Here is a 24933-nt window from a genome sequence, read left to right as displayed (position 1 = left end):
GCGTCAAAACCCCTCCCTATTTTTCTTGTGAATGAAACGGAAAATTAAAAAAATTGGTTTGTTTTGGTTGAACGATACTAAAAAAAAACTTTTTCCTCGTGCATGGCATCCCTGTTTCTACCATTTTGTTGACAGCTTTGAGAGCTAGTGAGACTGGTGACGCAGTCGATTCTCGCAACGCCACTCGTACTTTTATTCTAGCATCTCGTTGATTAAAGCGCTGAACTCTATTTTGCTTGAAAATCCATCAAGATTCCGGAACAAGAGAGGTAACCATAGCTTTTTGTTCTTTTTCTTGTTATATTTTGTGTGGTATCATCGCCTAGAAAACAAAACAAAAAATACCACAGTACGTTATGTTTCGTGACGCTATGGGCTGGCGAACCAAGATGGCGGTTAATTGCGGCTGCTAAATTTCAGCCTCTATAAAGGCTTGGATTTTAATATCAGGATCTTTTATTTTCTTTTAGGATGTCGCGCCATCGTGAGTGGGATCTGAAGTGTAAAGTGTATGTTGGAAATTTGGGCAACAACACAGCTAGAGGAGACTTGGAAGCATCATTTAGCAAGTATGGTGCCCTGAAGAACGTCTGGGTTGCTAGGAACCCTCCAGGCTTTGCATTTGTTGAATATGAAGACCCTAGAGATGCTGAAGATGCAGTTCGTGCCATGGATGGATCGTAAGTCACAATATTTCTAAGAGTGCCCTGCACAACCATCTAATTTAAACATGTTTCTTTCAGGAGAATTTGTGGTTCTCGTGTTAGGGTAGAGATGTCTTCTGGCAGAGCTAGGGAAAGGAATGGACCAAGAGGAGGTGGTGGAGGTGGCGACCGCGGCGGGGACCGTTCCCGCGGTGGCCCGCGTGGCGGTGCCGATTTCCGCGGAAGGTACGGTTAAATTTAGAAATGTTAACTTTAATTTTGGAGTTCATTCATGTTTTATTACATCAATATTTATTGGAGCTGCTTATTTAAATCAAAACCTATTGCTTTCACAGGAGATTTTCATTCGATTTACCCCACTACCCGATCCCAACAGCAGTAGTATTTGGTTGAAAATAACAAATCCCCTCTTGTTTCTGGTCGACTTTTACTGCGGCGGCACATGTCTGCCAACAAGAAGCTTCCCCCTTCTCGTCCACCAACTCAGCTCAGCTCAGCGCCGTCCTCGCCATTCTTTTTTCTTGGCGGAGAACACAAACAGAGCATAGCCAGCTTTCGTCCATCCCACAACACCCACACACCAGCTACCTCCAGGCTGTCTACGCGGGCGAGTAGAGAAATCTACCACCTCGATCAGCTCTTGATTTTCGCAAGGGGAACAGAATATGACTCACTTGAGGGGCAGGGGGCAAGTCACGGCCGATCGCCTGTCAGCGTATCTTCAGCCGACCCTTTAACTGGGGTCGCGCCCACCGTAATCGTTCAGCCCACCGACCACCACCACTACCACCACAAAATTTCATCAAAAAATATTTCACCAACACTTCTCTTCCAACACAACTCGCAACCTCCCATCGCTTCTCTCCTACTCCTACTGAACGAAACGGGTATTTTACATTCTCAAACCAAAAGCCCAAAAGAAAAATTTGACACGTCAGATTTTTTTTCTTCTCTCTTTAAAGCAAGAAATTTAACTTATGAAATTTCTCTTTTTTTTTTGGAATGTAAGATTGGTTTGATCCTTTTACTTTTTTATCCCTTTTTTTTTTAAATCCGTCGCACTGCATTGCTGTTGAACCTTTGTCTCAACTTTCTCGTTTCCTTTCGAAATTAACCAAAAGGTCCCGATCGCCCGTACGTCGTCGGCCTACCCGCAGCCCATCACGCTCTCCTCCTCCACGGCGCCGAGCTTCCCGCTCCTTCTCTCGCGAAAGACGGTACCTTAAATAAGCGAAAAAATAATCCAAGAGTTTTAATGTTACTTCTTAGATATTACTAGATCCCGCTCCAACAGCTATGGATACGACCGTGAAAAGGATTAAACGTCCAACTTGCTTTGTCTGTAACATTTGTTTCACCGTTGAACGTTCTCATTTCCGTTTGTCCTGGACAGGATTCTATTGAATTAAATGGGTTTGGTTTATACAAAGCTCCAATTTCATTTTGCTAGTAAAACCAGTTTTTCTCCATTATCGACGTATACTATGGTAAATGGCACTTGTCGGCACACCAAATACAATGGTTAAAAAAACGTTCGTCTGTCCATAAAATATATTTTGCCATGGATTTTTTTCCAATTCTCAACCATTCCTCAGCTGTTGCAATGAGGAAAACATTTCAATGAGTGTGGAATGAAAAGGTTTGTAAGATTCATTTACACACTGAATTTTAACTTGTTTGGAACAGTTCTTAGTATTCCCACCCCAATTTTTTGTGCAGTCTTAATGGTCGTGATGTTTCATTTCTCCTATGCCATACGGATGCTTTGGATGATTTGAAACACAGCTGGAAAATGAAATAAATAAAGAATGATTTGCTGAAAATAATTAACATTTAGAAATATCTTTACCTGATCCACAGACAACAAACACAAACAGACCCAAGAGCCATGGGCCAACAGGGGAGGAATCTTCATTGGCTTTCTAAATTTCACAGAGAAGAATAAAAGTTGTTAGATTGGCATTCCTGGAACAAACAGAGTTGGTGGCAGCAATAATTCTAAATAATTATATGACATTGGTGTGGCTGAGATAAGAATAAGTCACGAATGGATTGAGGTCAATGCACCTAAATCACTACGCAATTTTAAAGACAAACAGATAAACAACAAAAACTTACGCTTGACTTGGGGACGTTTCCTCTCATGGTGACGTATTTGCTGGCTTTTTCGTTAGCCACCTTCATTCTTTGTGAAGCAACCATTTTTTGAATTACTACAGCAATCGGTGTCTAAGAAAAACAAAAGGAAAAGACGACAGCTGGATAGCTCGGTCCAACGCAAAAAGAACCTGTCGATGAGCAACGCTACGCGACCAGGCCACAGCGAGAGAGAAACCAAAAAGACGGCAAAACGTTTACCTACGTGTCAAATCCCACATTGTTGCCAAACACAATTTAGAACTGACTCAAACGTAATTAACTTATTTGATTAATTCGAATTATAAGTCAAAATAGTTTTTTTAATTGCACTAAATTTAAAATTATATAAAGTATAATTACCGAACATGATAAAATTTCTAGAAATTCCGACTTTCCGAGCCACACTGAACGAGTCTCCGCCCACGTAGACACGCCTCCTTCAAGAGAGGGCGAGCAAAGGCTTCTAGTGTAGCGCATGTTTCAAATTAGTGAGCAGTGAGCGATAGTCGTGTCAAGTATTACGAGAACAAACCTTCGTTCGTGACTTGAAGTGATTGTTAAGTGTGCATCATTGTTTCTATCCAACGTTTTGACGGTGGATTGGTAACTCAAGTGGAATTAGTAGTCGATCAACTCGAACCCCGAACTGTCACTAGGAAGCTCACAGGTAAACTTCAATTCTATCTACCATTAAAACGCTCAAGTCTAGAACATGGTATTCGTTTTTCGTCCTGCAAAGACAGATAAAAAGAAAAACAGGATAAAGAATCAAGTTGATTTCATTTTCCCATCGTTTTCTACAGTCCATAAATAGATTCACATGACAATTTGAGCGACGCTGTGTCGCCCATTTTTCCACAATTTATTGTGGTTGTATTATAAAACTGACTTCCCCTCACACCCACTCCAAGGGAGTTGGTTTTTTTTAAGGGCACCCTCGCTGTGAGTGTATATTCACTTGCATTCACACACTCTGTAACGTTGGAAGACCTTTTCTTTGCACCCCTCATCAACCCCCCTCCCATCTCCCCTCTGACGGCTGTACATGTGAGCCTTCAACAATTTTCACCTGCGAGGTGGGCTACTGTAATACAGTTTCCGGTTTCCGTTTACTTCTCCTGCCCCCCCGGTCGTCTTTTGTTTCTTGTGCGTTTCTGAATATCTTTGTGTGCCCCCTCCACATTTTTTTTGTGTGACTTCAAATTTATTTTTGATTCCGTAGTTTTCTCTCTTCACGTTGTACCAATTGGTCATGCTGAACAGAGTCTTCGGCCCATCAAATTTCTCAACACGCCGGGAGAAAACGTAGCTGGAGGTTTAGATTTTTTTTTTTTTCGTCCTTTTTCCCTGAGGGGAAATTATTCACGAATTTCCGTCGACGCAGTTTCCTTAAGTGGCCGACAATGGCATCCGCTTCTGGTAACAGTTGGACATTAGCGATTCATTATTCATTGAACAGGATATGGCCGGCGCTGCTGATGCCGAGCGTATTCACACAATTAGCGCGCACAACAAACGTTTGCAGCACGGGCTGAGCAAGTTTCGATAGCACAAAGACCGGATGCTTCAGAAGCTTACGGCTCATCGACCATATTGTTCTCAGTGTCATTGACTGTTTAATGGTCAATTAAAGCTTATAAAATGATGGGGTGGCTGCGATTTCTGATATTCTTTTATGGCCGCGTGAATTAGTTAAGCAAAGGACAATGCGATTTAGACTTTGCGTCTAGCAGCAGGTGGTATGCCGAAATAGCTCAGTTGGGAGAGCGTTAGACTGAAGATCTAAAGGTCCCTGGTTCGATCCCGGGTTTCGGCAAATCTTTTTTTCTTTCTCCTACTTTCATTGATGTTTTCACTGAAAATAGAAAAGGAATTAGGTTGCCCAGATACATGTTTTTTTGGTACTTCAGCTGTTACCACTAGGACAATGGAGAGAATAATTGTTTCGAGATACTGCGTTGGTTGATGTGTGGTAGTAGCGGCGGCGAAGGCGTGCGGTAACGAATGGGAAATTGAGGCCGTGCCGACTTTTTTGTGAGCAATGTTCGCCCGCAGACGTCATAAAGAAAAAGCTGGTGGGTAAAAGCAAAAAAAAAAAAGAAAAAAAGAAACTACTAGACTACGTGTTTGCATTTCGAATTTTTTTTCCTTTCAGTAAATAGATGGAAGAAAAAGGGTGAGAGAATGGGGAAGTTTAATAGTTTGGTTCTCTAACGGTAGGTCGTCACATCTCATCGAATCTATTCCAAACTGAGCAAACAATCCCCCCAGAAAAAAAAAAAGAAAGAATGAAGAAAAAGATTCGGAAATGTTGTCATGTTTTCCTTGAAGCCGCTTCTATGTCGCGGTCTATTTCTCCTCGTTATGCACGCCGAAGCGAACAAGAAGAATGGTGTGCTATGGTACATATAGTGTTTGCAAAAGAATGAAAAAAAAAAACAAACCTACTGACGATTTTTCTTCTTTCATCAAGGCAACAATTTCAGCTCCATAAACCACCAAGGAGTCACAAGTCCCGCGGTTCTTTTTTAATTCAATTTGTCAGCGTGAATAGCACACGCTGGATCGAATTTCCAGGGCACGGCGCATGTTACAAAAGAAGAACTAAAGTTGTCATCATTTCCTCTCTTCCTCTTCACTTGATGGCGACAAAGAAAGAAAAAAAAAAAAAAAAAAAAAAAGATTAGACGTAGAGAAAGAAATGTCGGATTAGATTTGGGGCTGCAGGTCGCCGTTGATTGCGTTTGGAGGTCAGTGTCTTAGATCTTACCTGAAGAAGTCGTAAGACCCTCGATCACGAAATAACGAACTATTGCGGTCGTCAACTCCACCCCAAACAATGGACTGTTTGTGCGGTTTTATACAGTAGGCTACACTTGATACTACTCCTTCTAACGGTCTCCACCATCGGCTTGATTCTACAACAGACAAATCTTTTTTTTAAATTATTATTTAAAGAAAAGGCCCACGGAAATCTTTTCGTTTCTAGACAAGTATATCCTCAATTGCAAGACCGGTCACTAACAAAAACAAAAAAAGATATGGCATTAGCGATTTGCCGGACCATTTCCTGTTTTGGATCATCAGGTACCGTTCGGACCGATAGCGTCCTTCCCACCCACCCACTTTTTTTTTTTGAAATATTTTGTAAGCCACAAACAAATGTTGATATAGGAAGCAAGCGCTGACAACAGGATGTTGTGCTTATATTTCGAGGTCTTCCCCCCTTTCCCATTTACTTTTGACAACAAGTCCTGTTAAATCGATACTTACACCAAATAGCACACGCCGCTTTAATTCTAGTTCTTTTTTTTTTAGGAACGGATCAGTGACTAACAGCTCAGGTGTTTTTGTTTTTCTTTGGCGTTGGCCTTACGAAGGGAAAAAACAAGACCGGATGAGCCATCTACCGGAATGACACAATGAAAACATTCCGGCCCTATTTGTCATGGATACCCTTCACCTTCCTTCTATTATTAGCTCAATTGACATCGGCTCGAGGTAAGCAAAAAACAAAACAATTAAAACTAAATAGCCTTCGACGGGTAGACCATTGTTAGTTTCGATGAATCTATAATGCGCTACATTGGTGGACGTTGTCTTATTGCGTGTGTGTAGATAATCGATGTTTCCTGATTGGTGGAGGATCAGCCGAGACCTTTTTCGTCAGTGAAAATGCCACAGTGGGTTCCGTTATCGGTATACATAATAAAGTATTTCAAAATGCTGGTACATTGTTCAAAAACTGTTTTTTTTTCTTCTCCTTTTCCTACAAAAAAAAAAAAAACTATGCTTCCCGTTGGGTAAACAAAAAAAATAAAAATTCCCGCTGGTGCCCCCCCCGAAAAAAAAATGCGCGCACACACGACGCGAAACTCAGGTGTTTTACGGATTGCGGGCGATCCGAGCGCCGATGGCGACATCACACTGCGCCTTGAGGCCAACGAAACGGTCGTCTCCATTGACACGCACACGAAGAATCTCACGCTCATTAAAGCCCTGGACAAAGAGGTAATTAACCCATATTTTTAAAGACGGCCAAAAAAGAAAAACATCTACTCCACCCCCGGAACTAAAAAAAAAAAACAATAAAATTAAAAAAAAAAAAAAGTTCAACTTTCAAAATGGCTGACGCTCTTTTCGCATACACACACACACACATTTATGTGCAACGATGGTTATTATTGCAGGGTCTGACCGGACCTGCCCAGGTGATGACACGAATTACCTGCGAGCGACGTGGTCCCAACACCGAGCCGGTAATCAATTTTCTCTTTTTCTTATTTACTACTACTACTATGTTACTTTGCTCTCCCCCTCATTTAAGCAACTAAAAAAACATTTGTATCTTGTCCCTACGACACAAACTGTCATTACGCGAAACAGAGTTTGACGGTTCCAGTCAACATTCGTGTCACCGATGCCAATGATAATTCGCCCATTTTTCGCAATGCCACCTATTCCGTCAACATTTCAGAGGTACAATTTGTAACAGATAAAAAACAAAACAAATTTAATCTAATTTAATCATACTTTTCCCTATTCAATTGAAAAAGTCAACGATGGTCGGTTCAGTCGTTTTACAAGGCATTGAAGCGCTGGATGCAGACCAGCCTGGGCCTTATTCAACTGTACAGTATTCTATTCTACCTGGGCCTTATTCGGTACGTCACACCGCCCCATTGTTTTAGTGGCACTGTGTTGCCAATGTAATTGCAGCCCCTTCTAATGATCCATTATGACTTATTAGGACGTACTTGGATTCGCTAGCAGCTTGGAGGGTACCCTGGTATTAAAGAAAGCTGTCGATTACGAAACGCTGAAACATTTCAAAATCGCAATCAGAGCGCAGGTCTTTCTCAGTTTGAAATCATTAAAGTTGCACACCCTTCGAATCTCACCTAATTTGTGTTTTTTTTTTTTTTTTAAACAAAATTATTTTAGGATCAAGGACAGCCTCCTTTGTACACGGACGCTATCGTCAGCATCGACATCAACGACGCCGACGACCAGAACCCACTATTTGGCCAGTCACGTTACTGGGCTCATTTACCCCAGCCGGCTCAAAAAGTGAGATTCTTAGTTATTACACAAATGAACAATAAGCTCTAACTGGTACGGTGCTAAGAGAAAGAGAGAGGGGGGCAACCTAGATAACTAAGAGAAATTTAAAGATAAAAAGAAGTTTGTTCTCACCACACACACGAAGAGAGATGTAGAAAACCACTTTCGATTTTTCTCTCCTTTTTCCCCAGGGAACCGGGCTGGAAATCCGACCGGAACCGATGCGGGCCGTTGATCAGGACGCAGGAATCAATGCATCCATTCGATATGCATGGAACGCCGGTATGGCCACCTTTTCTCTTGTTAAACTGAAAACCCACAAGTTTCCCAGTTAAAAATTTAGACATGAGAAATTAATTATTTCTTCTTTTCTCCCATACCTCAAATTAAATAACAACAGGAGGAGTAGAATACCAAGATTTCGTTCTTGATCCATTAAACGGTTCCGTTTTCCTCAATCGAAGCCTAGAAGATAATGAGCTCGTCCAGCCAGTTATTCTCGTCGTCAAGGTGCCCTAATCAAATTCAATTGACATTTATCTGATTTCAAATCAAACTGTTTCTATGGCAAAACAAAAAAAAGGCTCACCAAGTGGATAACCTCGACCGTTACGCTTTAACCACGTTGACCGTTAGCCGGAGTTGGTCGTTTTCACCTCAACTGCAATACCTCCAGCGACGTTATTCGGTCCAGGTCCTGGAAAATGTGCCAGTCGACACTATTATTTTGGCTATGGCCATCAACAAACCCATCGATCAGGTTGCTAGTCTCGTGTTGTTGTTGTTGTTCTTGTACAGTTGCAAAAGCGCCTACGCACATTCACCGTAATTACTCGTTGAAAGTCTAAACGTTCTTGAATGCTTGTTATGTTTACCTTACGGGGATGATGAACTTTTCCTTCTCATTTTCAAGACTATTCGCTTCGTAATTGAAAGTCACAATGGAACGGATCAAGCATTCAGCGTCGATAAGATGGGCGAAATCAAGTTGGAACGCGCGCTGGATTACGAAACACAGATGACTCATCACTTTGTTGTATGGGTCACGGATGGGCTAACGGTATTGTTCACTTTACATTACAGCGTATCATTTGATTAATTACCGTGAAAATGTTTGCAGAATGATACGGCGACGGTTGAGGTTACCGTCCTCGATGTCAACGACTGGGATCCGCGATTCGATTTGGCCGAATACGAATTCATTGTCAAGGAATCGGCCTTGCCCGTCGGCTCAGTCATCGGACACATCCATGCAGATGACGGCGATGCAGCCGACCGTGTTACTATACAATTAAAAGGACCTGAATCCAGGTAGAATTTTATTTTGTAAATCTTTTTTCGTACCTTTTTCTTGATGCGTTTGATTACATTATAAAATCAGAGCGTTTAATGTCCACGAGAACGGAGACGTCATTTTCTCCGATCCATCAGCTCTGAATTCGACCGTTATTCACCTCATGGCGGTGGCACGCGATTCCGGCAATCCTCCTCGACAGGTAAACATCACATAACGGATACCTATAAAAAAAAAAAAAAAGAGAAATCTAATGAATTTCAACTACTTCGCAAAAGACGTCTGTTCCTGTCAAAATCAACTTACCAGTCGATTTCCTGATGATGAACGGAAGCGGCATTACTTTATCCAGCGCCGACGGCAGTGGGCTGTTATTAATCATCTTGGGCATATTGCTGGGCGTTTTGTCTCTCATCATCTCTGGTCTGGCCGTCTACCTCTGTCAATAGTAGGTGTTCCATCCACAACTTCCTAAAAAACTCAAATCCCAATTCATTTTGTTTTTTTTTTCAACAGCAAACGGAAAAAGACGCAACCGAGTCCGTTAACGGTTGTCCAGCCGCAACCCAAAGTCAGCGTCAGCGGACTGTACAGTGGCGACAGTTCGACGCCCATCACGGCCACTCTGCGCCGAATGCCCATCAATCCTCTGGCGCGGCCGTCGTGCCGTCGGGTCGTGCCCATTCAGAGTCCGACTCTTAGCACCGTCCAGAATTCGCCACCTCCTCCGCCAATGCCACCACCAACCCCTCCACCCAGGCAGCAACAGCAGCAACAGGCGGCTGGCAATCACCACAAGATCTCTTCCGGCGGCAGCAACAACAACGAACAGTCACCTCCACCAGTGGCGTGTCCGCACCATCCGCGAACTTTCTTGAGCAGCAGTCAAGCGGGCGCCTGGCCGACAGATGCCTCGCTACCCAGACGAGTCAAGAAGCTCAGCTGGGAGGACGAGTTCAACGTCTTCTTCTAGAGAAAAATCTGTGAGAAGGGAAGAGATAAAAAAAAAAAACAGATTACAAAAGTCAACGAATTTTTAACCACATATGAAAAATTGAATCACATTTTTTTTTTTTCCTTTTGCCGTGTACAGTGATGTATAACCAAATTGTGGATTTCCGTATTTTTCCGTCTCTATTAAACAAACCAATATTTCAACATTGTCCTGTTTCTTCAAATCACGTCTATTCAGAGAAAAATCAACGTCTTTGCATCGAAAGACATTTAACCAACGCACTATATAAAATTATAAATAAGACGACCACAGTTGCCGAGCACTCTTCAAAGGATCGTTTGATTTCTCTTTGCGATGAATTAAAAAAAAAAAAAAAAAAAGGGTTGCCATCAATAAAAATTGGGACGTTGTTTGCCGTCAAATGGGTGAGCTGGGAGCTGTCAAATGGAGATGGAAGGTTATCTTGTTGGCAGAGAAACGCGAATAGCTGTTGTCGAAGTAAATGTAGTAAAGTCCGGGAAGGGGCAATTCAGCCTGTCCGCACACAAAGTTCTCTTCCGATTTATGGAGAGCTGTTTCGACGATAATTCGCGTCAAAGAGTCATCACCTTGATTGTCGTCTTCAGCTCCGACAACAGCGAACGCGATGCTCTGGCAAGTAAACGAACGTTTAGTACTTCCACCTATTGTTAAAATTAAAGGTCACGTTATTCACCCTCGGATCGGTTTTGAATTTCCAATGTAGAGTGCAAGCAGGTCGTTCAACTTGGATCGGAATCCGATAAATCATTCCGGCGCTGACGAAGGATTCCGATGGAACGGTTTCATCTACCACATCATGAACCAATGAACTGAAAGTACGTATGGCTGCCGTGCGGATGTTTTTGCTTCAAAATGAAACAGCAATTCGTGAAATAATCAGTCGGATAGCGAAAATAGAATGAATTATTTAAATAGATTACTTAATAGGACCATTCCTAGGGCTGCTGTACGGGCTCGAGTCGTTGAGGGATTGAACAATCTCATCGTCGCTGATGACGCTGAATCCAGCGCAAGGTTCAGCCAATGTCCCACCATCGTGTTGTTGTTGTTGCTGGACGACAACTGGCTGAGTATTCAGATCTTTAGCTTCCGGAGGCTCAGTCAGGGGGAGTTCGCTCAGCTGGGCAGTGGCGCCCGGTTGGCTAAACTGTCGATGGATAGCAAAACATTCGTGACATGTACGCGTGGGTCGTGAGCTGGAAGCAATTTTGAGCCAATAATCAGAACAAGAATGGCAAAAGATGCGACCACACAAGCGACAATGATGACGCCGGACAAAAATGGTGAAACGAGACTGACAGTTCTGACAATCACGAATAGATCCATCAGCTACCCATTGATCCGTCGCCTGAATCCTTTGTAAATGTAAAAGTCGGTCACTGCGCTGCCACAGACAATCCTTTTCCCTTTTACATTTTCGAGAGAAATCAGTTGAGCACCGCGAAATTAAAAGAAAAAAATTAGAAACTTGTTTCGGATACTTGATGAGTTGGACGATTTTATCACGCAACATGAGAGATTCTTCGCGTAACATCTGGTTGTCTTTTCTGGCTTGAGATTCAGCTTCTTGACAGGATTTGAATTTCTCTTGCAATTCTATATACGACGTCCTCAATTGATCCATTTCCGCAACCGTCTGAAAATTTGAAATTCTATAGCCTGATTTAATGTACAAAACTTCAAAACAATGAATGAACTTACGGAGCGGATTTCGTTGACTAAACCTTCGCATTCTTCGTTTCTGGTCATCAAAGAAAGTTCCATCTGCCGGAATTGGGCGTCTAACGATTGACGCTCTTCCTGATTGCGGCCCGTCAGTGAACTCAACTGTAGCTGCAACGATCCAATCAGCTGCCCATTATCTGCCAATTGACTGAGCGCCAATTTCAGTTGTTCCTCCTGTTGCTGGTACGCCTGAAGAAGAAAATTCCAATGCTTCATGGATGAATAACAATAACCGTTGATTTCGATCGACTCGATTTCTTTCGTCTCTCATTCAAACATCTTAATTACCTGTTTTTCTTTCTCTTTTTCCAACTGACGAGTAGCTTGGTCGAATTTTATGGCTTTCAATTCTTCCGTTACGACCGCCAATTGGCGATCTTTCTCCAAAATCACTTCTTCCGCGTGTTTCCCCTAAAAACCAAAGATTTCCATTAGAAGTTTGTAACTAACCACAAGCAGATGCACCGAAACGAGCATTCACAAATTTCACATGCTCTTCGGTTATTAAACACACAACAAAGCCTGAGAGTTAATTCGGTAGACCTAGCGGGTGGAGGGATGCAGAAAAAAAACAGCGTTCCATGCAAGGCTCACTTGATCGACCACTTTCTCAACCAAACTCTCCGGCGGGGCAGAAATGGTCGGAGTGGACGGTTGTTCTTTGATGGCGTAATGCTGATGGAGGTTAGCAAGTCGGCTGACTAATGCCGCGTTCCGGCTGGTGGAATTGACCAGTTTGGCGTAGAGAGAACGACACTGCTGCTCCATTAATTGCAAACGTTCTTCTCGGCCGTCTGTGGTTGATTCCGGTACTGGTAACTCATCATCGTCGGATACGACTTGATTTGGAACAATGTCTGACACTAAATCGATAGGAGGAACAAACGCTGGTTGTTCCCTTTCCACATCAACTGGTTCTACTTCGTTTTGTGCAACGGCTGTCGCGCCCGTGACTTTGCGCCCGTCCAATTCGTTACGAAAGGACTGCCATTCTTCTTGATTGGCGTGATTCTGGTTACGTATACGGTCCCACTGCTGCTTGGACACTTCCAATTGTTCTTTTAAACTGTTGAGCAGTTTTCGTTTCTCTTTCAAATCATAGCGCATCACCGACTCGTCCGTCTGTAATTGACTTGCTTGTGTTTTCAGTTTAGAGAACCAGACCCATGTTTGATCTAACTGGCTCGTTACCGTCGACAGCTGATGATCGTGTTGGGCTAAGGCCCTCACCAACGACATGTTGGCTTCTTTGATGGCTTCCAATTCTTTAGCGGCTGTCTGCTGGGCGCTAAACAGTTCCTTCAGTTTTTTGCCCAGTTCTTCGGCTCCTTCCAATTCTTGTATCGAGTCTAGTTTAATATCATCCATATGCTCGATTTGGGCCCAATCAACAGCCAATTTTTTCCATTTCTTAAGTTGCAATTCAGTCGCGGCCAATTCGTTGGCCATCTTACGTACCTCCCCCATAATGATAACCTTTTGCAATTCCTGTCGTTCTTTTAACGCATCCACTTTGGCCTCGGTGGAAACCAGCTGAGCCTTGAGCAATTCCACCTCTCCATCTCGGGCGGCCAGCATCTTCCGGCCAAGTGCTTCCGCCTGTCGTAAACTTTCAAGTGTTTGTGGGCTCACCTGCTTGTGGGCTAGTTCCAAGCGTCGCTCCAATTCAATTGTCTTTTCTTGGTGCTGCCGTCGTTCCACCTCCATCTGTTCCCGATCCTTTTTTCCATTTTCTCTTCCCTAAACAAGAAGAAATATTAATCAATTGACATTCAAAATGAGTACTAATCAAAAATAAACCTCGTCCAGCTGTTTGCAAAGAGAATCCAGTTGAACTTGTAATTCCTCTTTATCCTCCGTAATTTGGCGTATCGTAGATAGAAGTCGACTGATTTCATGCGGATCCGGCGGCGGAGACGGACTACTCGAGCGAATGCTACTGGCCATAGTTGAGTTTAACGGGCCAGTGCACAAAGGCGAAGTCAACTCACTCTGAAAGCTATTGACGCTCTGCATGTAAAGATTCGAGTAAATAAAACGCGAAGTAAACACATCGGAAAGCGAATGAAACACAGCGTTAAACTCTTTTTTTTCGGTCTTTTCAAGAAACTGGTTTGACCCGGCAGGTAAACTGGGGAGGATACACTCGAGGTCACAAATGTGTGACCTTAAAGATAAGGTCATTGAAGTATAGTCTAAATAGCCCCATCGAGACCAAAGTAATCTCTGGGGGTAACATGTATGATACCATGTAGTCGAAGACTTGTCATCTTGTTTGCGTAATTACCTGAGATTCTGATGCGGAAAGTAGACTGACGGAGAGCCTCGAGGAAGATTGCTGTCTGCTCCAGTTGAAACTGCCAAACTGCTTCCTGCCGTTAGAGCACACGATTGTGTTAGCTTGAAAATTCTCACTCGCTGTCTGGCCCTCACGGCTGCATAACAACACGGCGAGCCGACCTTTAAGCTATAAATAGATTACAGTCCCCGTGACGGATGCAACCAGCCAACTCCCCTCCAAATCACAGAGACGCATTTGAGACAAAAAAAGTCAGCGACCTCAGCTGCATTACAACACTAGAAGTACTTGTGGAACGGCAGGCAGAACAAAAAAGAAAACGATATCTAGATTACCGGGCGAAAGTGGGCCACCCGACGTCCAAATCATAGCCAGTCGGAGCTAGGTCGTACTGTATGTCGTTGAGTTCGTAGAGTGATGCAATAAAACTTGACCTCCAAGTTTGTTTTGAAAATAAAGAATTTGCACTGTAATATTCACCGGTTACACTTTCACAAAGTGTACATTGCTGCAAAGTGTCTGCCAGGCACTGATGCACAAGGCAAAATCTAAGAAAGGACCGAAGTCTCCCTTTTGGAGTTTTGAGCTAAAAAAAAAAATAGTTTAAAATTTTAATGTTTTTATACAGATGTAGCAATCACACCTCAGATAATCCTCTCACAAAACGGATTCCATCATGATTGGTTTTCAACTTGCTAAGGCACGAATTTATGTAATGCCAAGGACTTTTTGATCGGCTAAACACACCAGAACTTTCTAGAAGCAAATGAAGGATGAAACCATTTCTAGTATTCCTTACTGAAATTACATACGCCTTAGTCCAACATGAAGCAAAAATTCCAACCTGTCCCCAAGACGATGAAGCATGACATTGTCATCATCAATTGGAAAATGTGTGTCATCAAACATGGTCTTTAAACTTTTTACACAATCTATAAGAAAGGAAAAAGTGTAATCCCAATTTCAGGGGATCTGTGTATGAGGTTGTTAGTACCAAACAGAGCAGAGAGGTTTTTCTCAATGCTGGCTTTGAAAACTTCATTATTATCTTGACCTCTGCTCGCCATCGTGAAAATGTTTCATTTAAAAACAAAGAATTTCGTTAGATTAAAAGTGGGCTGCTCTTCTGAGCGAGCACAGAATTTCGGCGCCAACGAAGCTTACACATAGGACTTCTTTTTTGGTTCGAATATTTCTTGTCGTCAAGAGTCAGCTGATTTCGTTGGAATTTTGCAGCGTTGCCGAAAAATAGTGAGCTCGCGGTTTACGAGCTTATGACTTATATGTGCATTGTTCAGAAAAGCGAACGAGAAGGGAACCCAGGTCGAAACGTGTCGAGAAAACGAGAACGAGCAGCAAACGAAGTAAAGAAAAGGGGCGTTTATAAGGGATTTAACTGCGCGGGGGGAGAGTGAGTTTTTGAATGACTTCGACATCATCTTTACAACAATATCGATCATAGACTCTCATACCACGTCACATACTTTTGCGATTGATTCAAGTTATGTTAAGGCTTTGAATCGAATCGTGGGTTAGTGTTGGGGTTTTGGAAGTTTCGATCGACATTAACGTGGACGTGATGTCGAGATGTTCGAAAACTCGTACTCCTTTTAAAGGGTTAGGTCCTTTATAGCGTCTTTTGGTTTACGTTGCTGCTACTCGACTTGTTTTTTTTTTTTGGCACCTTCGATCTGGGTTTTTTTTTTTCTCGACGTATCTGGATAATTAACTCTTTCGTTGAATGCTGCTCCAAAGCCTACGTTTCCTTTCGATTTGCGATCAAAACTTTCTCCGCTTGGTGATATTGGCGGGACGTGCTAACACAGACGACGATTAAATTTTTAGACTTTGCAGACGTGCAATTCGAATTATTTAGAAGTCGTGTGTGTGGTACCAGTGCTACCTAATCTACCGGGTTTGAAGATAGTCTTTTTTTTTTTTGCAAATTTCGGTTTCGTAGGTCATCAATAAAACTGGTCTGTTTCATGACGATTCTGTTTGTTGCGGTTGTGCTGGTATTTGTCAAATTTGTTTTTGATATTCAAGCTTTCATGCAATACATGTTAATTCTGTTTAACATTATCTGACTAATTTATTTGATTTATTTTATATCACTTCACAATTAAAACTTTTTTTTTCTTTTTCAAAAGAAAACATTATTTATGTAGCTGGATTATCCAACTGATGCATAAAAAATGCTTATAAGCGTGTTAACAAGGTAAGTAAACGGTAGGCAGGGCGAAGGTCGCAATCAGCGCGGATGATGATAAATGTCAGGGTTAACCACCAACAGGAAAAAGCTTAGTCAGATAAAATGATGCCTGTATTCCTGAACAGCTTTCAGGTTACCGAAATCTTTATTTATCATACGAATCCTGTTGACGACCAAATCTCAAAAATTTTGTTTAACAACTCCATCCTGAACGTGCGCAATTCATAAAATTTTACAGCAAAATAATAACGTAGTTCAACTTTGCCCTTCATGTAGAACAGTTCAAAACAATGGAAGAATCCCCGAAAAATCATTTTCACTCGCTATTATACTTCAAACGAAAGATGAGCCACTCGAAAGGCCATCTCTCTCTGTGCCTTCCTTTCTTTTAACGGTAATTTTTGGTGCAAAGTTGTAGTACCTGGTTTCCTTGGGTTTTCATTTGCTCTAATATAATTGCTGAAGTTCCCAGAGCCAAAGTCTTTTCAGGTTTTCATGAGCACCTCAGCAGCTCTAATCAATGAGCAACATTAGTTTAAAAACCTACACAATGTGAATGCTAAAAGCTTTTACTCTTCTTCTCAAAAGTCTTTTACATTCCTGTTCTCTATGCTCTCTTCTGTTTGACTTTGTTAAGCCACAAGATATCCTGTAACATTGAATAAATAACTATAATTGGTTTTCCTACTAAAATTTAACAAAAAGAAGGGTTCTTTACGTCATGTGTGTTACATGTGCTCTTAATGCTTCTGGTATAAAGGTGGGTTGGTCAGATGGGATGTTCCATGATTCATCTGTAAATGAAGACTGTGTTGTTGTGGTATCATTGTAAATTAGGTTACACTCCCTAAATCTAGACGGATCAGCTAATAAAGAAAATAAAACCGTAAACAATCTAATAATAAGACAAATACTATGCAGAACATTCAGATGTTACCAGATGCCATCCTCTTTATTTGCCTGTTTCATTAAGGCAAGCTCACATGTTAAATAATGTGCTTCCAAATCATGTTTCTTCACATAATGTAAGGTCCAAAATTGGCATTGAATAAAGTCATGGTTTGCAGGGAGATTCTAGAGCTATAGATAAAATATATTAAATCTTCGCACTTTGCTTAGGCAATAGTTAACAATAACACAGACGTTTGCATTTTATTATACGTGCCTGCAATCCCAGTGTCTCAATGGATTGGCGGTGAAATAGGACTGAAACGAAATAGGACTGGAGAAATAGGACTGAAAATTTCCAGTCCTATTTCTACCGGAGAAATAGGACTGGGAGAAATAGGACTGACTTTTTAAAACTTTTAGGACAGTCCTATTTCTCCATGCCAGCAGTCCTATTTCTCCTCGGCATCAGTCCTATTTCTCCTTAGAAATAGTCCTATTTATTTTATTTTGTTCCAATAGGAACGATATGCCTCCAATCCTGTAGGCAACATATTGCGTAAGAGCGTCGGCTTATATCCATTTCTCTTTGTAAAAAGCCGATGGTGTTAACTCATAACTTAAATGGTTCACCAAACATTTATCTTTTATCCTATGTTAATTTAAATTGGAGGGGACCATTAAATATGTTATATCTAATATAGTTCATTTAATAAAATACTACAACGGCCACACCAGAAATATTTATTAAATTTTTCTTACTTTTTAGTGCATAAATAACTTTTCCAGTTGCACTCATGTTGTACTTGCTCATACAACTATCAGCAACGAATAACAATCAAGTCTTACCATATCGGTAGCGCTCTAACCTTTGACACGGGTAGTCCTATGTTCGATTCTCCGTGGTTACATTTCTTCTGAGGTTTTTAATAACATTTGCGGTTAAGTTTACTATGAATAGTAGAAGAATGTTAATGAATCTTCGCCTGTATGAAAGCTAGTTCCTCACCAGGAGCAAGAAGAACTGTTGAGATACAAGAGAATGGATGAGAGAGGAGATGGTAGATAACGGTAGATGGGCGAAAAATAAATTATTTGTAATTTAACATTTTAACAATTCCTCAACTTCTTTACCAAGAAGAGGATTCTACCACCGAAGTGGATGGCCGAGCATGACATAGCATTACTCATCAAGTGACGTATGCCAAAGGATTAAGTTAATATTTATATTGACTTTGAAATAAAATTGATGAAGAAGATTTATGGGTGCTAAAGCCGAGGAAGTTGAAGATAGTTGCCGGCGGCGAATAGAAAGAAGAGATTTGCATGACCAGGAGAAGAGCAGCCGACTATAGCGCTGTCTTCGAGAAGATAAAGGTATAGATACTATCTCATTTACAAATAGTTTGTTATGTAAAAATAATAAATTTTATATTGTAATAGGATATAATCCCCCTTCCTAGAGTCCAGCGGATCGTGACCGATTTCGAACGTGCTATATTTACGGCTGTCCGCAGGCACTTTGTGGATTGCCAGCACTTTGGCTGCAATTTCCACTGGTGCCAAGCCGTTCTGAAAAAGGTCCGGGATCTTCACCTTTCCACCCTCTACAACAACAAGGGACCGAATCCAGTGCGAGACTTTGTGTTTCGCCTGCTATGCCTTGCATATCTTCCAGGTAAATAGCACACAAATGTTATATTTAATTGTCATAAATAACATTTGTGAACTTCCTGGTGTGTTTGACGCGTTGAAGAGCTCAGCACCTAGCGAACTTTCAGCACTCATGGATTATATGGAGCGGAATTGGATTCGGGGCAAGTTCTGGACTCCTGAGAACTGGTCATGCTTCAACATCTTAACGCGTACCAATAACGACTGCGAAGGAATGCACCACCAATGGAACAAGGTAATTTAAATTTGAACAATAATATGTAATGAATAATTAATAAAAAAAATGTTTGTAGTTGGCAGGCGGATCTAATTTAAAATTCTACAAGATGACAATGGTATTGCGGAAACTGGCCGAAGAAGTTTCCCTTACTAGCACGCTACTCTGCCATGACAAAATAAGGGCTCACCGGAAGAAAGAGACCCAACTTAAGAATTCCGTACTGTTCCAGCTTTGGGCGCGCTATCAAAATAATGAGGTATGTTTTCTAAATTTACAAGAAAAAAAAGTTTCCCTATAACTAATCATTGTTTTTGCAGCTATCTACAATGGATCTACTAGAAGAAATAGTTTTAGAGCTTAGATCATCTTTTCCCGCTATTGTTTTCTCACATGCCCTTAATGTTGCTATAAATAATATTAATGATGAACTAGATATGTCTATAATTGAATAACATTTGTTTGTTTGTAACATGTATTTTATTTGACGAATGTTTACAAATTAACATACTTTATAAATAAACTTACATAATCTCAATTGACTTTTTTATTTTAATGTAATATGTAATGTAATACATTATGCTTGAATTATTACGATAATACTTGTTGTGCAAGCGACAACTAATGTGCCGATTGATGGTTTTGGTTCGTGGCCACAATTCCCGAGAAGATGATTGTTCTAAAAAAAATAAAATTGCAATAATTATACCAATGTACTCCATATAACTATAAATGAATTTACCTTGCATGTTTAAATCCTTCCAACCATTTACCAAACGAGTGATAAGAGAAAGCAAAAGCTTTCAATTGTCCGGAAGAACGGTTTAAGAATTCGTTGATCAGAGCTCCCTATGAAAAAAGAAAAATAAAATTAATGAAAAAGGCAAAAAAAGAACTTAAGAAATAAAAAAACGTTAAACCGGCCTGAGTAAACTGTAAAAAAATTGCCACGCAAAACCTACAAAGAAGAAAAAGAAGAAAAAAAAATTAGTAAAACATAAGTAGTTGAAACACAATAAAAAAAGTAAAAGCATTAAGTGACGTGAAGTATAGTTAGGTAGCATACCCATAATTTGCAGATGTAATTAAATAACTATCGTAAATATTTCTAATCCTAGTCGGCCTACGTCCCGACTAAGATATCTATTTAACTGAAGGTCCACTGACCTGGGTCAGACAATTGGTTTCACGACGACACTGTGAAACCAATCCCGATACCTGTGCCCATTGAGGTGACAAGTCTCAATGCCCTTACACTTAAATTAACAATGCCAGCACTCGAACCGTTGCCTATCCGTTCCGAGCCTGATACAATGTGTCCGGGTACGGCCCAGCACTAGTGAAATAGAAAATGTACTTACGGTTTGCGACTCCTTAGAAACAATCCGCAGCTGGGCAGGAACTGGGCAGGCCGCTGGACACGAACAACAGATGATTAGCACATTCACAGCACATTCACGGCACATACGAAGCACCGTCGACAACCTACACCATGAAGATCTAAATACTGACTGGCTGAAATGCTGAAACCGCATGTGAAAATTGGGAAGTCAGAACTACCATTATTTGCCATTTCAGAAGTATTACCCTAAACACCAGTAATTGTTCTCTCCCAAAAATTCTTTCATAGAATAATTATTAAAAACCTCAGAAGAAATGTAACCACGGAGAATCGAACATAGGACTACACGTGTCAAAGGTTAGAGCGCTACCGATATGGTAAGACTTGCTTGTTATTCGTTGCTGATAGTTGTATGAGCAAGTACAACATGAGTGCAACTGGGAAAGTTATTTATGCACTAAAAAGTAAGAAAAATTTAATAAATATTTCTGGTGTGGCCGTTGTAGTATTTTATTAAATGAACTATATTAGATATAACATATTTAATGGTCCCCTGGAATTTAAATTAAAATAGGATAAAAGATAAATGTTTGGTGAACCATTTAAGTTATGAGTTAACACCATCGGCTTTTTACAAAGAGAAATGGATATAAGCCGACGCTCTTACGCAACATGTTGCCTACAGGATTGGAGGCATATCGTTCCTATTGGAACAAAACAAAATAAAATAAATAGGACTATTTCTAAGGAGAAATAGGACTGATGCCGAGGAGAAATAGGACTGCTGGCATGGAGAAATAGGACTGTCCTAAAAGTTTTAAAAAGTCAGTCCTATTTCTCCCAGTCCTATTTCTCCGGTAGAAATAGGACTGGAAATTTTCAGTCCTATTTCTCCAGTCCTATTTCGTTTCAGTCCTATTTCACCGGCTACCTCTCAATGACGTGAGCAGGATCAAATGGACAGTTGACGCGATAAACTTCCACAGGCAATGAAGCTGTCGTTCGTCTGCTAGGTTTTTCAACAAAACATAATCAGCTCGCATCAGCCATCCAAAGTGTAGGACAGAGTTACTTGAACTATTGAGGCTTGTCTTGTTGATTTTGTTAAAAATAAGGTTTTTGCTACATTTTTTTCTTTATAAACTTGCTGAGCTATGGACTGCAATAATGGAGTGCCCTCACAGACTTCCACCCTATCTAGGGCTGAAAAGGCTTTGGTGAAGCGAAACGTCAATCGTTCAACATTAACCACTGCGTACGATATCTAACAAGGGACGAGGAAAATTTTATGTAGACCTTGAAAATTTTGTTTGTTTTTTTTTAGACCAGATACTCTTTTATTGGAGGACTCTGCCACCAAAGATAGTGCAAAGACTAAGAAAGCAAAAAATCAGCCAAGAGGTTCATTAGTTTTACAACATTTTATTTTACAAGTCATCTAAATCAAATTATCCAGGTTATGCATTTTGGGCCCTGGTGTTTGCTTTGTGTGTTGTAGCATTGGCAAATTTTTTTCTTACTGTAACCATTTTCAGGTACATAAAGTACCAGTATATCATAGCTGAAGTTCTCTGTAAAAGTTTTTACTCTACAGTGTTCTTCGTTTAACAAAATCAATGGAGAACATTGAGGTTGTTCCTTCTGCGAATCTCATAAAGTTTTTTGGGGAGTTAGAAATGAATAAGCTTATTAAACTTGATGGAAAATTCAGTGGTTTTAATGAAAGCCCAGTAACTGTAAGCAGCCAAGGATCTGATATCACTCTCAAGGTAACTAGTATTACTTCAACAGGAAACTCAATAATAATTTGAAATTTACAGGTATTAGATGATTTGGAACCAGAGATCAGCATCACCCAGGATAAAGTGGAATTTCAGAAAGTCGACAGCTTCGAGATATTCGAACCTAAAACAACACCAAAAACCAACGCATTCTCTACCACGTTTCCCAATTTTGGTTTGCCTGAAGGTGTCCTCAACTTACATATCAAGAAGGCAACAGCCAACAGAATCGCTAGCAAGCTCGAAGGTTCTTTACTCATACGATCAGAGAAAGCCATCCGAGCGAAAGGTAAAGAAGGAATGAAGATTCGCGGCCGGGAGGTGTTATTCAGAGCAGACCAAGATCTCTTGTTGCGAAGTATCAATGGAAGTGTTATACTTAATGGCGCTGACGGTGTAATAATGGATGTGGACACCATGTCCCTTACTGGGCGACTTGAAGATCACAACTCAACGAAAGTGGCCGAGTATAAGTTATGCATCTGCATGCCCGCTGGACAGCTCTTCCGAATTCCTGTTCTAGAAGGCACAGATACCATTAATTGCGATTCTATCGATCTCACTGGTGACGATAACCCTTGTGTTTAACTCACAATTTTGCACACACAAAAAGCAAGTTCTCTAGTCACTAACTGAACCAAACTAGTCATTGTTGTTCACACAAAAAGTCAATACAAAGAAATGTCAAAAAGTTTAGATGATTAAATCGGTTTCTTTCTCTGCGGGTGCTGCTTCTTCAACTTCTTCATCTTCGGGTTCTTCGCCAGTCTTTCTGTCATACAATGTGGAATCGTAGACATTATCTTGAGGAGTGACAACGATTCCATTCCATACCGATAGCTCAGCAGTTGGATCATCTAAGACGGAAAGCATAGGAAACGTCAATGACAAATTTGTAGAAAAGACAAATAATTAATTAATAACCATTTTTTTGGTCGAGGCCAAGGATGGCATTATATCCACCATGAGAAAGGATACGCAAAAGATTCTGGGCTGTACGACAGAGTAAGTCCTCCTGTTCCATCGTCATTACCATATGAACGCGAATCGCCCCTACCTCACAAGGATCCAATATTCCTAGAAAGCAATTCGCCGATTTTTAAAAGGTGCAACATGATCACTCTGTATTCTAGTTGTCTCCTTGCGTTAATTTTTTAAAAATTATTATTATTGGTTACCACAAGATCCTGGAAGGAAGAATCCGGCTGACAATAGCTGAATGACACGGCGGAAAGCAAGATTGACAGATAACGCTTGTCGATTGGGGGTGTTGAGTACGCTAAAATGAGCCTGAAGAATAGAAAAAAAAAAGTTAGTTTAAATTGTTAAATGCGTTCATCTAAACTACGTACCAGGAGGTCAATCATCCATGGGCTCAGAGGTTCAAGTCCTTTAATTCGCGTTCTCATGTCACGTAATAGGCGAATCAGTACTTTTACTGAAGTGTGATTGACGTTTTCTTCGAACCATCGACTGGACATGAATGATCAATATGAATAACCAAGAAAATCAGCGAAACATTAAAACCATTACCTGTGGCGGACAGCAGCCAAGTGGGACTGGAGATATTTCATGTCTAAGTGCATTGATGAGCTGATCAATCTAAAATTACGACCGATGGTTGTAATTAACACTCGAACGGTGGCCTTCGTATTTTCAGGTGGGGTAACGCTGAGAATATTGAAACCCCGATCGGTTAACTCAAGTTCGTGCTCTGTTTCGATAGAACAACTTATTGTTTAACTTGTACTTTTTAAAACCGAAAACTAATAGACATGCAGTATGTACTCAGTTGTGCTTGTTGTTTCTGTACTTCTTCCAGAATTTTTGCCCCCAGTGCTCGAATTGCTTCATGTGTTGGAAGAGTTTTCAAAATAACCACTAGATCAGCCACATTGTGACCACACACCATTGTGCCTTTTTTGAAAGAGCCAACTATTCTCACTTCTTCCAATTGCTAAAAGGAAGAAAATAATGGACAATTGTTATTACATCTTACAAAACTTGACAGACTAAAATTTTTGTGGGAAATATGCTTACGCAAGCTTCAAAACTTCCTGGAGCCACAGTAAGCCCCTCTAGAATACCCTGAACTTTGAGGAGAAGAGACTGGATAGAAGTTTGTTCATGAGTAGGAGGAACAAGTTCTGCATGCCGTTTCAGTAATGCTTGAGTGAGATCTTTATCATCAGGTTGAGGTTTAAGCCGGGGATAAAAGGATTCAGAAACGAACATATCAAAAGGCATTCGAAGAATATGTGGACGAGGTTTGAAGCCGGACATGTGATGCATTGGCCTTCCCCCCATCATCATCGGAGCACCGCCTCGCCGCAACATACGCATTCTTCCACGACCTCTCATTGTTCTTTTGAATTAAACTGTTAAAGTTTGAAATAGTTAGGTAGAAAGCACTACGCAACAGGATAACACGCTCATTAATTGAACTCAGGTGGGTTACTATCCGTTTTACCAGGAAATCAATAGCGAATAGACTACTAACAAGTTAACAACAAACAATGACTGCTGACGAAGCACGAGTACCAACTACCAAGTCAAGCAGACATCACACGGTAGGCATTTTCCCATAGGCTTGGCCAGCCCACAGCTGAAGGCCATTTAATTAAAATGAAAGAAAA

General features: G+C 40.9%; 6 protein-coding genes, 3 long non-coding RNA genes and 1 other non-coding gene across 17 annotated transcripts; 4 read left to right on the top strand and 6 right to left on the bottom strand.

Annotated features, from left to right (window-relative positions):
* The first annotated feature begins 108 nt into the window (after window positions 1–108).
* LOC130696950 (RNA-binding protein 1-like) lies at window positions 109–2198 on the top strand. Of its 2 annotated transcripts, none has more exons than XM_057520091.2 (5): window positions 109–269; window positions 471–680; window positions 744–890; window positions 1787–1882; window positions 1945–2198. In XM_057520091.2, exons 2-5 carry the CDS (start codon window positions 472–474, stop codon window positions 1985–1987), a joined length of 495 nt encoding a protein of 164 aa, XP_057376074.1. In that variant the 5' UTR covers window positions 109–269; window position 471; the 3' UTR covers window positions 1988–2198. The 2 variants fall into 2 exon arrangements, with proteins under 2 accessions (XP_057376074.1, XP_057376075.1); XM_057520092.2 differs by having other exon boundaries at window positions 1935–2198.
* A 90-nt stretch (window positions 2199–2288) lies between these two features.
* Window positions 2289–3014, bottom strand: LOC130696961 (stress-associated endoplasmic reticulum protein 2-like). The gene is made up of 3 exons (XM_057520101.2): window positions 2784–3014; window positions 2515–2587; window positions 2289–2450 (listed from the first exon to the last, which is right to left on the bottom strand). Exons 1-3 carry the CDS (start codon window positions 2865–2867, stop codon window positions 2413–2415), a joined length of 195 nt encoding a protein of 64 aa, XP_057376084.1. The 5' UTR covers window positions 2868–3014; the 3' UTR covers window positions 2289–2412.
* A 316-nt stretch (window positions 3015–3330) lies between these two features.
* Window positions 3331–10142, top strand: LOC130696918 (cadherin EGF LAG seven-pass G-type receptor 1-like). Its single transcript, XM_057520053.2, has 17 exons — window positions 3331–3471; window positions 6123–6305; window positions 6423–6503; window positions 6685–6815; window positions 6995–7063; window positions 7191–7283; window positions 7361–7468; window positions 7555–7656; window positions 7749–7874; window positions 8060–8150; window positions 8269–8378; window positions 8452–8628; window positions 8782–8928; window positions 8989–9179; window positions 9250–9364; window positions 9441–9610; window positions 9679–10142. Exons 2-17 carry the CDS (start codon window positions 6227–6229, stop codon window positions 10133–10135), a joined length of 2247 nt encoding a protein of 748 aa, XP_057376036.1. The 5' UTR covers window positions 3331–3471; window positions 6123–6226; the 3' UTR covers window positions 10136–10142.
* LOC130696964 (uncharacterized) lies at window positions 3404–8384 on the bottom strand. 4 transcript variants are annotated; one of them, XR_009420969.1, is made up of 6 exons: window positions 8249–8384; window positions 8001–8176; window positions 5249–5722; window positions 4722–4876; window positions 3874–4659; window positions 3404–3535 (listed from the first exon to the last, which is right to left on the bottom strand). It is a non-coding gene; the product is annotated as an uncharacterized LOC130696964 (long non-coding RNA). The 4 variants fall into 4 exon arrangements; XR_009420967.1 differs by lacking the exons at window positions 8001–8176; window positions 8249–8384 and having other exon boundaries at window positions 5249–5442; window positions 5575–5870; XR_009420968.1 differs by lacking the exons at window positions 8001–8176; window positions 8249–8384 and having other exon boundaries at window positions 5253–5873.
* On the top strand, window positions 4548–4620 carry Trnaf-gaa (transfer RNA phenylalanine (anticodon GAA)). Its single transcript has one exon. It is a non-coding gene; the product is annotated as a tRNA-Phe (tRNA).
* A 180-nt stretch (window positions 10143–10322) lies between the features above and the next one.
* Window positions 10323–15466, bottom strand: LOC130696916 (FYVE and coiled-coil domain-containing protein 1-like). Of its 4 annotated transcripts, XM_059495267.1 has the most exons (14): window positions 15178–15433; window positions 14996–15115; window positions 14827–14939; window positions 14519–14769; window positions 14172–14256; window positions 13685–13894; window positions 12479–13624; window positions 12173–12295; window positions 11861–12094; window positions 11641–11795; window positions 11493–11565; window positions 11080–11306; window positions 10833–11004; window positions 10323–10768 (listed from the first exon to the last, which is right to left on the bottom strand). In XM_059495267.1, the coding sequence occupies exons 1-14, from the start codon at window positions 15248–15250 to the stop codon at window positions 10535–10537; spliced, it is 3216 nt and encodes a 1071-aa protein (XP_059351250.1). In that variant the 5' UTR covers window positions 15251–15433; the 3' UTR covers window positions 10323–10534. The 4 variants fall into 4 exon arrangements, with proteins under 4 accessions (XP_059351250.1, XP_059351249.1, XP_057376034.1 ...); XM_059495266.1 differs by having other exon boundaries at window positions 11080–11565; window positions 15348–15466; XM_057520051.2 differs by having other exon boundaries at window positions 11080–11565; window positions 15178–15430.
* A 930-nt stretch (window positions 15467–16396) lies between these two features.
* On the bottom strand, window positions 16397–17576 carry LOC130696963 (uncharacterized). The gene is made up of 4 exons (XR_009421009.1): window positions 17333–17576; window positions 17114–17261; window positions 16969–17044; window positions 16397–16908 (listed from the first exon to the last, which is right to left on the bottom strand). It is a non-coding gene; the product is annotated as an uncharacterized LOC130696963 (long non-coding RNA).
* Window positions 17577–19708: 2132 nt separating this feature from the next.
* On the bottom strand, window positions 19709–20672 carry LOC130696967 (uncharacterized). The gene is made up of 3 exons (XR_009002769.1): window positions 20536–20672; window positions 19917–20132; window positions 19709–19853 (listed from the first exon to the last, which is right to left on the bottom strand). It is a non-coding gene; the product is annotated as an uncharacterized LOC130696967 (long non-coding RNA).
* An 881-nt stretch (window positions 20673–21553) lies between these two features.
* Window positions 21554–22993, top strand: LOC130696941 (beta-sarcoglycan-like). Its single transcript, XM_057520083.2, has 5 exons — window positions 21554–21771; window positions 21841–21917; window positions 21973–22051; window positions 22111–22285; window positions 22337–22993. The coding sequence occupies exons 1-5, from the start codon at window positions 21671–21673 to the stop codon at window positions 22883–22885; spliced, it is 981 nt and encodes a 326-aa protein (XP_057376066.1). The 5' UTR covers window positions 21554–21670; the 3' UTR covers window positions 22886–22993.
* LOC130696933 (interleukin enhancer-binding factor 2 homolog) lies at window positions 22931–24810 on the bottom strand. Its single transcript, XM_057520069.2, has 7 exons — window positions 24338–24810; window positions 24086–24254; window positions 23831–24011; window positions 23650–23770; window positions 23476–23587; window positions 23222–23374; window positions 22931–23154 (listed from the first exon to the last, which is right to left on the bottom strand). Exons 1-7 carry the CDS (start codon window positions 24656–24658, stop codon window positions 22991–22993), a joined length of 1221 nt encoding a protein of 406 aa, XP_057376052.1. The 5' UTR covers window positions 24659–24810; the 3' UTR covers window positions 22931–22990.
* Window positions 24811–24933: the final 123 nt, after the last annotated feature.

This window comes from Daphnia carinata, chromosome 5, assembly GCF_022539665.2.
Source record: "Daphnia carinata strain CSIRO-1 chromosome 5, CSIRO_AGI_Dcar_HiC_V3, whole genome shotgun sequence".
Taxonomy (NCBI): Eukaryota; Metazoa; Arthropoda; class Branchiopoda; order Diplostraca; family Daphniidae; genus Daphnia; species Daphnia carinata.
Note: the sequence above shows the minus strand (reverse complement) of the source record. Positions and strands in the feature narration are given on the sequence as shown.